The 9286-nt window shown below is 43.9% G+C and overlaps 1 protein-coding gene across 1 annotated transcript; it reads left to right on the forward strand.

The window, feature by feature from the left end:
* The first annotated feature begins 915 nt into the window (after positions 1-915).
* MFSD4B (major facilitator superfamily domain containing 4B) lies at positions 916-9286 on the forward strand. Its single transcript, XM_012932092.2, is given in 6 exon segments — positions 916-1273; positions 3154-3322; positions 4361-4477; positions 6167-7273; positions 7276-7379; positions 7381-9286. Coding segments are annotated over 6 exon segments (1641 nt in total). The 5' UTR covers positions 916-1165; the 3' UTR covers positions 7417-9286.

Here is a 9286-nt window from a genome sequence, read left to right on the forward strand (position 1 = left end):
AGAATGAAGGATTCTGAGAATGAAAACTTACTTTACATAGGCAGTCCAGCAAATGTTTGTGCAGTAACAGATGAACGACAGGGTAGTAGACTACAAATTTCAAGGGAGCGAGGGCAAGAATTTCAGAAAATTGCAGAAGGGTCACACTTTGGGCTCACTGGGTGCTGGAAGGAGGGAATGAAACCCACGCTGGGCGCATTCCTAGGATTATAACTGCTATACTACCTCCTGGCCCCCCAGACCTAACAGCTCCTTTTATTTTTAAATATTTTTTTAAAAATGCAATCATCGTGAAATAGTTACAAAACTTTCATGATTGATTTTCAGTCATACAATGATCAAACACCCATCCCTCCAGCAGTGCACATTTTCCACCACCAATGGACTCAGTATCCCTCCTGACACCCCCACTCCACTCCACCTCCTGCGTCTGTGGCAGGCATTTTCCTTCTTACTCTCTACTTTTGGGCATCATGATTTGCAATACAGATACTGAGAGACCATCATGTTTGGTCCTTAGTCTTCTTTCGGCACACATCTCCCATCCCGAGTGATCCCTCCAACCATCATTGACTTAGTGGTTCCTTCTCCACCCAATGGCCTTCTCGTCCGACTCATGAGGCAGGCTGACAACTCATGACCTAACAACTCTTGACCCGTATTTTTCTCCTAACATTTTGGCTGACATCACCCAGTTTTTCTGAATCAGCTTCGCAGCTGCAAATTGCTCTGCCAGGTGAGGCGCTCATCCCAAAAGTGCTAGTCGCCTCAGTTCTTGGGGAAGCTGAACCACAGTCAGGTGTCCTAGGCAACGCCATCAACTTCCGGTGTGAGGCTGGGTCGTGGTTGGCCGGAGGGCACACTTCCGCCTCCCCGCCCGCGCAGGCGCAGTGCGTGCCGGAGAGGGCGCGCGCCCACAACTTGCCGCGCCCGGCGTGGCGGCCCCGAGGTACCACCGCTCGGCGGCTCGGACCCGGGACAACCGGGCCCGGAGGGGCGGGGCCGGGTCTGGACTGCCGGGCACTCAGGTTCCGAGGAGAGAAGCCGCGGCAGCCGCTGCAGACGCGTCTCCCGAACCGTCAAGCTGGAGGCGGAACTGGAAGCCAGTGGGGGCGAGGCCCCGGCTGCGGAGCGGCGGCTCCTGCGCGGCCCGGGCCCCGCGGAGATGGAGCCGGAGCCGGCGGTGGTGGAGGCGTCCCGGCGCAGCGAGCCGAGCGGGGGCCGGCTGCGCTGGTTCGTCACGGTGGTCCTGTGCGCCGCCTTCCTGGGGCTGGTGAGAGCCGGGGGCTGGACCCCTCTCGCGTCCCGCGTCGACGTTGCACTTCTTGGAGTGTCGCCTTCGCACTCGTAAATTGTATCTCCTCGGGCCCACGCTACTTTGTGGCCCGTGGGCTCAGTTCCGCTACTTAGTAAACGGACGAAGGGTTTACTGCTCTTCGGAGGTTGTTTTCCCTCTTTGCGATGATCTCGGTGTGACTCTCCAGCTCCGGCCACTTCCCATTCTCCCGGAGGTGTTCATCCCAGTGGGTGGTCCCAATCTATAGCCTGTGTCTTCCCCCAAATTGTTTCACAAGGCATTTTTAAAAAAAATTTTAAGAGGGAATTTTCTTATTCTCATCAGACCGAAGGTAGTTAAGCTCAGATTTTGCAGAGGGTGCAGTTTAGATCTGGAGAGGGGAAAGTAACTTTTCTGGAATCGCAGCAGGTTAAATGGTAGAAACAGGAACGTCTTTTTATTCTGTCCATAGTCCGGTGTAAATAAACTTCGGGGCTTTCTATGTTTGTCCTAAAGCCAACCTCAAGGCTAGAGGCTCCTTTTGCCCAACCTTTTGGCCTCTCAGCTGGACCGTTGCTTGCGGAAATCTCTCCCTCCTCTCCTGTCTTGTTTTGACCCTGGTACTAAGTTGGGAAAGATGAATCTTCTCCGGAGAGCCAGCTGTGCTTAACTAAAGTTTCCCTGTGAGTACAAATGATTTTAGAAAATCATTGCAGACACGTGGTGACGCTCATTTGTGATAGGCCCAGTTTTAAGCTCCTGGAAGGGAGGAACTAATTGAACTATAGCTATGTTCAGCATTCCCGGTTGCCCTAGACTCACGCCCTGCTTTTGCCAGGGCTCTGTGCTTACTCCTGGACCACTAAGGCTTGGACAGGAGCACACCCCAGCGTTCAGAGCAGAGCACTGCATTGGGAATCGTTATCGAAGTAGATGGATTAGAAACATTTTAGAAGTTCTCAACAGATATCCTCAGGGAGACAAAGGCAACTTTTAATTCTTGCTAACTCTAGAATACTCTCCTGTTGGGTAGTTGGAGTTTACTTTGAAGAAAAATGTACTTTGAGAAATACTTAAAATGTTTTTCTCCTGCATGTGGTATTGATGAAATTGAAGGACCCAGTCTGCATCCAAAAGTAGCATGTGAGAACAATTTTTGATGCTTTAACAATTCTTAATATCTAAATTATTCGTGCACATGCATATTGCATACTTGAAAAGTGAGAAACTTTCAAGAGATGGTACAGTGAGTAAGGTAATTTCCCTGTGGCCACCCCAGGTTCACTTTCTAGCACCCATATAGTCCCCTGTGCCTACCCGGAGTGATCTCTGAGCATCCATTCTGTGCCAGGATGTAAGACTTGAGCATAGCTAAAAAAAAAAAAAAGTCAAAACTAAAAATAATAGAAAATAATCTCATACAATACTGTTAACTAGGAAACAACTGCAGAGAAAACCAAAGAATAATTTAATTTTTCCATATGTTGTCAGAATTAGAGAAGACACTAGGATTTTCACATCAATAAACAAGAAAATGAAGTTTTAGTAAATTTATTAAAGCAGCATACATTTTTACTGCCCTATGCCTTAAAGTAATCATATTTCGGGGGCCAAGAGGTAGTATACAGTTGGTAAGATGCTTTTCTTGCTCATGCTGACCAGGGTTTAATCCTCAGCCCCTTATATGATCCCCTGAACTCCACCAGGAAAGATCCCTGAGCACAGAGCCTGGACTGAGCCTGAGCATTGCGGGGTGCTCAGTAACAACAAAAAAGTCATCATGCTATTTACATCAGAAGTCTCTGCTTGGTATTTATTAGCAAACAAACTATTGTTTTAATGGTTGTAAAGAAAAACTTTTGTCTTTTAAATCTTAGGGACTAAGTATTGCTATACTGGGGCCCACATTTCAAGATCTGGCAAAAAATGTGAACCGCAACATCAGCAGTCTTTCTTTGATTTTTGTGGGCCGCGCCTCTGGATATTTGAGTGGCTCTGTGATCGGAGGAGTTCTTTTTGACACTATGAATCACTTTCTGCTTTTGGGTGAGTAAACACTGACTTGAGCTGCTTTATTCCTGTCTCCAGAGGAAACATGCCAGCTGCTGGTTTATTGTCTGTGTGTCCCTGTAGAGGAAGCATTCCAGCCTGGTGGTTTAGGTGTCTTCAGCAGAAGTCAGGCTGCCCTAATACCTGCCTCAGGTTGGCAGGGAACAGGGACTTTGGACCTGGACACCTTGGGCATTTTGATTGACCCCAGAGCGGGTTAGAGGTGCTTAATCTTTCTGACCATCGCTGTATGCTGGATCATATTCTATTGCTGAGAAGCTCAGCTTGTCAGAACTTAAGGCTGATTTCCAGGGCCCACAATAGGGTCAGAATGGATGCCTTGAACTTGTCTAGGTTAGATGCTGGCTGAAAATAAGCAGGGAGGGGTGGTCGTTGAAGTGATGGTTTAGGGGAGAAAGTTTCTTCCTGCTATTCTGGCAATGACTCTGGCATTCTGCCCCATTCTTGAAATTTACAGCCAAGCATTCTCGTAAGGCATTTTGAAAAAGTTGACATGATTAGAGAAAATGTATTATTGTGATAAAATTGCTTTGGAAATAGTAACTTAGTATTGATGAATAAATACTTCCCTTTTGTTCCAAATAGAGGAAAGAATGTATTTTTGTAATCCCCTCTCGATCTCCCTAATTTCTGTAGTATATTTCTTCTGCAAACTGCTGAGCTAATTGAATTTTATTTTTCAAACCTTCTACAAACTGCCTAGTTAACTGTATTTTTCAAATTTTTGAAATCTAAATAAACAAAAATTTTGAGCTGTTTTGTGAAATCTTTGCCATTACTTGTACCAGTAATAACATGTTTTCCTATTAGAATAATTTTCATTTTATAGTTTATAATGTTAAAAATGCTTTTCAGTGAAATGCCCAATCTAGAAGCTGAAACATTCGTCCACTCCATATATACTCAGTTTTATTCTGATCTCTTGCATTTGAGGAGTTTTTATGTTGTTGGCTTGGTCTGTGGCTCTCTGCATGGATATTATTCTGTATGCCTAACTATTTTCTTTCTTCTCAGGAGTCTCAATGTTGGCTACCACAGCCGGTCTTTATCTCGTTCCATTTTGTAAGACGGCAGTCTTGCTGATTATTATGGTGTCCATCTTTGGCATTTCAATGGGCATTCTGGATACAGGTTAGTGAGGTCCCACTGTGGGGTCTGGGAACAGGGACTTTACCAGAAAACTAGACCAGATGAGTAGTTGTCACTTTCAGTGTTTTCTAAAAAAACATTGGCAGGAGAGCTAGCACAGAGGTTAAGGCCCTGCCTTACATGTGGCCAGTCAACCATGTTTGCATCCCTGCCTCCCATATTTGCTCCCTGAGCACTTCCCAGGAGCACTCCTGAGCACAGAGCCAGGACCCTGAGAGTATTTCAGGATTTGGCCCTGAAACAAATCCAGAATAAAGCACTGACCTGCAGGTGGTTCATGAGGTTACTGGACCTGACTTTCTTTTTGCCACTATCTATGGCCAAGAAGGATGCCAGTTTTTATGCATGTGAATTAAAAAATTTTTTGTTCTGTGGGAAATGGGTTAGCCAAGTTTGGAACTCCATCAGCTGGGAAGTGTAGGAGCTAGTCAGTTAAAATTTCTAGATGTACCCTGGATTTTGAGGTCAGAAAATCCTGTGCTATGTATTATTTTCTTCACATCCTTCTCCTGAAAAGTTCCTGCCTCCATAAGGAGATCCCCCTTCATATATCTTGATATATTTTAAGACCTATTTTATAACCTAGAGATATTTATTCACTCTTTAACCCTGCATTGTTCCCTTCCTTCTTGTTCTACGTATATTTCTAGTTCGGGAAATATTTTATACTCTCAGTATAGTTTTGGTTGTGAAATTATGGAACATAATTGTGTCTATAAAGAAAAGAAAGAAAGGGTTTAATTCCTGGCATCCCCTATGGCCTGGGAACAGCCAGGATGATTCTTGAATGCAGAGCCAGGAGTAATGCCTTAACATTGCCAGGTGTGGCCCAAAACCAAAAAAAATAAATGAAAGAACACCCAAGACTTGGCTTACTCGTATCTGTTGTTTATAGGATGTGCTTTACTTTATCATGTACTATGTGTAAAGTTTATTGTTTTGATATAGAGTACTGTACCTCTTATAGGAGTATAGACAGTGTAAGTGCAGGTGTTTGAAAGTATCCTTGTTTCTATAATGGACAGAGCAGAATCCTAAAGTGTTCAAGTTCCTGAAAACTTCTTTTGTTTCTGCTATATGCTTGGATATTTTTCTCAGTGGGTTACCAATAGCTTTGGTAGTCTTTTTGTTTTTTATTTTTGGGCTTAGTGATGGTCAGGTCTTACTCCCGGTTCTGTGCTCAGGGAATCACACCTGGCAGTCTTGGACCATATAAGATACTGGGGATTGAATCCAGGTAAATTTCGTGTGAGGCAAACACCCTGCCCACTGTACTATCCCTCTGGCCCCTAGCTTTGATAGTCTTGCCACTACATAATGATACATTTTATCTTTATTGATATACATATTATGCTTATAAATGAATAAAAACATGCAGATCCCATCTTCCCCAAATTTGTTACTAGAACTGTACAGCCTGTGATAATGTGCTTGATCTAGGATGCAGTGGTTTACAGGTTGGTAGAATTCTCTCCATAAGTATGTGCTGGTACAATTCTGTGTTCTTTAGGAGTTTCTTAATCCTAGAATTCACGGCATTTCTTAGCAGTGTTAGCTGAGTACATGGTTATCTTGGTCTATGGATTCCTCTTTGTGATAGAAATAAACTACTATTTTCTACATCACTATGATTAAATGACTCCTTCCTCCCTTGCCCCCTTTCATTGGCAGGTGGGAACGTCCTGATCCTGGCTCTTTGGGGGGATAAAGGAGCCCCACACATGCAGGCCTTACACTTCAGTTTTGCCTTTGGCGCCTTTGTGGCTCCATTGCTGGCCAAGTTGGCATTGGGCACAACGGTGTCTGCCGAAAACCACACGGAAACCGACCTGAACCATTCTGCACTCATCCAGTCCTCCGGAGCTGACCCAGGCGCTCTGCTGGGAGTGCCTGATGATCTGAATTTATTGTGGACCTACACTGTTATCGGTACTTACATTTTTGTAGTTTCTCTCTTTTTTTTTGCCTTGTTTTTCAAGAAAAGCTCAAAGCAGGAAAAAGCTAAAGTGTCTGCCCAGAGATCTCGAAGAGCTAAGTATCACGTAGCTCTTCTTTGTCTCCTGTTCATTTTTTTCTTTTTTTATGTTGGAGCTGAGGTCACATATGGCTCTTATGTTTTCTCCTTTGCCACCACTCATGCTGGCATGACAGAAAGCGAAGCTGCTGGGTTGAACTCCATCTTCTGGGGCACCTTTGCAGCCTTCAGAGGTCTGGCCATCTTTTTTGCTGCATTTTTGCAACCTGGAACCATGATTGTGTTGAGCAACATTGGCTGTCTGACTTCTTCTATATTTTTGGTGCTTTTCAACAAGAACCGGATTTGTCTCTGGGTAGCCACGTCAGTGTATGGGGCCTCGATGGCAACCACATTTCCCAGCGGCATTTCTTGGATAGAGCAGTATACATCCATCCATGGGAAATCTGCAGCATTTTTTGTAGTAGGTGCTGCCCTAGGCGAAATGGCTATTCCTGCAGTCATTGGAATCCTTCAAGGAGAATACCCAGATTTGCCGGTGGTCTTATACACCTCTTTGGGGGCGGCAATAGCCACTGCAGTTTTATTCCCTGTGATGTACAAATTAGCCACCTTACCTCTTGATCGTGAGCGAAAAGAACGCAGGAAGAGTGAGGACCAGAAAGCTTTACTGTCTAGCTCTGGGCTGAATGACTATGAGGATGGGAATGAAGATGATGATGGAGAAAAGTGGAATGAAATGGATTTCGAAGTGGTTGAAATGAGCGATGCGATGATGAGTTCTGTCATAGACACATCTAGGAGATCCTGATGGCGCTGGCAGCTGACATGTCCAAGCAACGCCACTCAGATGCTTTGGTGTTGGAGTTTGCTGCTTTAGTTAATGTGGGCAGCACCGCTGTCAGCCACTTTGCATGAAACCAGGACAGAAGGGACTTCTACTTAGAGAAGATGGATTTTCACTGTATTGAAAGTCACCAGTTCTAAGAAGCAGAACACAAGCAGATTTTCAACCTGCTTTTGGGAACCAAGTGTCTAAGTCAGAGTACAGCAATGCTAAACAGTTTTCAGACAGTCCAGAGGCTTCCATGAAGAATATAATATACTAGGATTTTATTGTGGGAACAATTTTTTGGCATGTGGCTGATTTATGTTTTATGATCATACCTGCCTATAGCATGTATATGAGACTTTTATTATTTTTTTTATGCTTTTATTTTTGTGTAGGACATCATCACCTTGCCCCAAATGTGCTGGTGGATTCATGGCCATTCTCTCTCATTGATTCTTGACCTTGTGATTCAGGCTTTAGGGATCAGTTTTCAGTCCCGGTGGTGCTTTGTGGCTGCCAGGGTTATCACAGTGGTGCTTGCCAGCACAGGGCCACATCTGGGGTGCTGAGGTCTCTAGAAAAATACTGGTAGTGCTTCAGGGGCCATGGGGTGCTGGGGATTGCACGTAGACCTGTGTATATCCTGCAAATACTCCCATCTCTTGAGATATCTCCTGTGCTCCTAAGACACTTTGAGGCTGCTTATCCTCCTAGATGAATGTCAGTTGTAAGGACTAGAGCAAATAGGGCACTTATCTTGCATGCTCTGACCCAGGTTTGATCCCTGGCACCCGATATGGTCCTGCCAGAAGTGATTCCTGAGTAGAGAGCCAGGAGTAATTTCTGAGCACTGCCAGGTGTGGGCACCCCCCCCCAAAAAAAAAAAAACTTATAATTCATCAGTGTGCTGAAAAGTTACCAGTTATTGATACTATCTTATTACATAATCATCACAATTGCATATTCATTATACCCTCTTTTTTAAGTTCAGAAATTATTTTTATAACCTTTCAAATAGATTCACATAATGGTCACACCCTACATTATTGCAAAAAAAAAATTAGGATAAAATCTGCAACAGTTACTTGGCAAAATAATGCTATTCTGCCTATGAAGTTTGGATAGATATTTCTGTGCAGATGGACAAGTTTCTCTTAACTGATTTATCCTGTGAGTAAGATTGAACCAAAGAGTGATAATTACTTTTGATTTCTAATTTCTACGAAAAGCACTAGAACAGGATGCTGGAGACCTGTCTTCAAGCCAGTTTAGCTGCTTCTCAGCCTTCTGACTCTGCATTCAGTTTCTTAAGTTTTTTGTAGCTTTTAAAAGTTTTATGAGTTTATAAATGAGTATAAGGTGGTCAAACTAGGAATTCATTAGTTTCTAAGTTTGTACAAGATATCTGTTAGGACCTAAGGTAAATGCTACCCAGTTTCTTAATTTCAAATGAAACATGAAGGAAATTGATAGCTTTAATTGATAGGGCTGGAGAAATAGTACAGGAATTAAGGCATTTGCCTTGCATGTGCTGATCCCCAATTGTCAGCTGAGTTCGTGCAAAGGACTAAAGAACATTCACTGAATGTGGAAGCCCCTACTATAGTTTCCAGGCACCCCATAGTCCCCTGACTGCCTCTCGGAGACGCCTAAGCACTGTGCTGGAAGCAACCCCTGAGCACTAATGGGCATTAAGAAAAGAAACACACTTCAGAATATGTCTGAAAAGCCAGTGATCTTGGGCCAAAGAAAGCTGGAGCAAGAGGCACTTGCCTTGCATGTGAACAACACAGAATTCAATCTCTGGCACTGCATGGTCCTTTGAGCACTGGGAGTAACCCCAAAACCCAAAACACTCCCCTCTAGATCAGTGATCTTTGAATATTGCTACTAAATTCAATAGGAAAATTTTGTATGTAAAATAGTGTCACGTTTTATAATTGTGTCTATAGTAGCCAAAAATATACAGTAATTGTGAGAGCTA

The sequence above is a fragment of the Sorex araneus genome, chromosome 4, assembly GCF_027595985.1.
Source record: "Sorex araneus isolate mSorAra2 chromosome 4, mSorAra2.pri, whole genome shotgun sequence".
Taxonomy (NCBI): domain Eukaryota; kingdom Metazoa; phylum Chordata; class Mammalia; order Eulipotyphla; family Soricidae; genus Sorex; species Sorex araneus.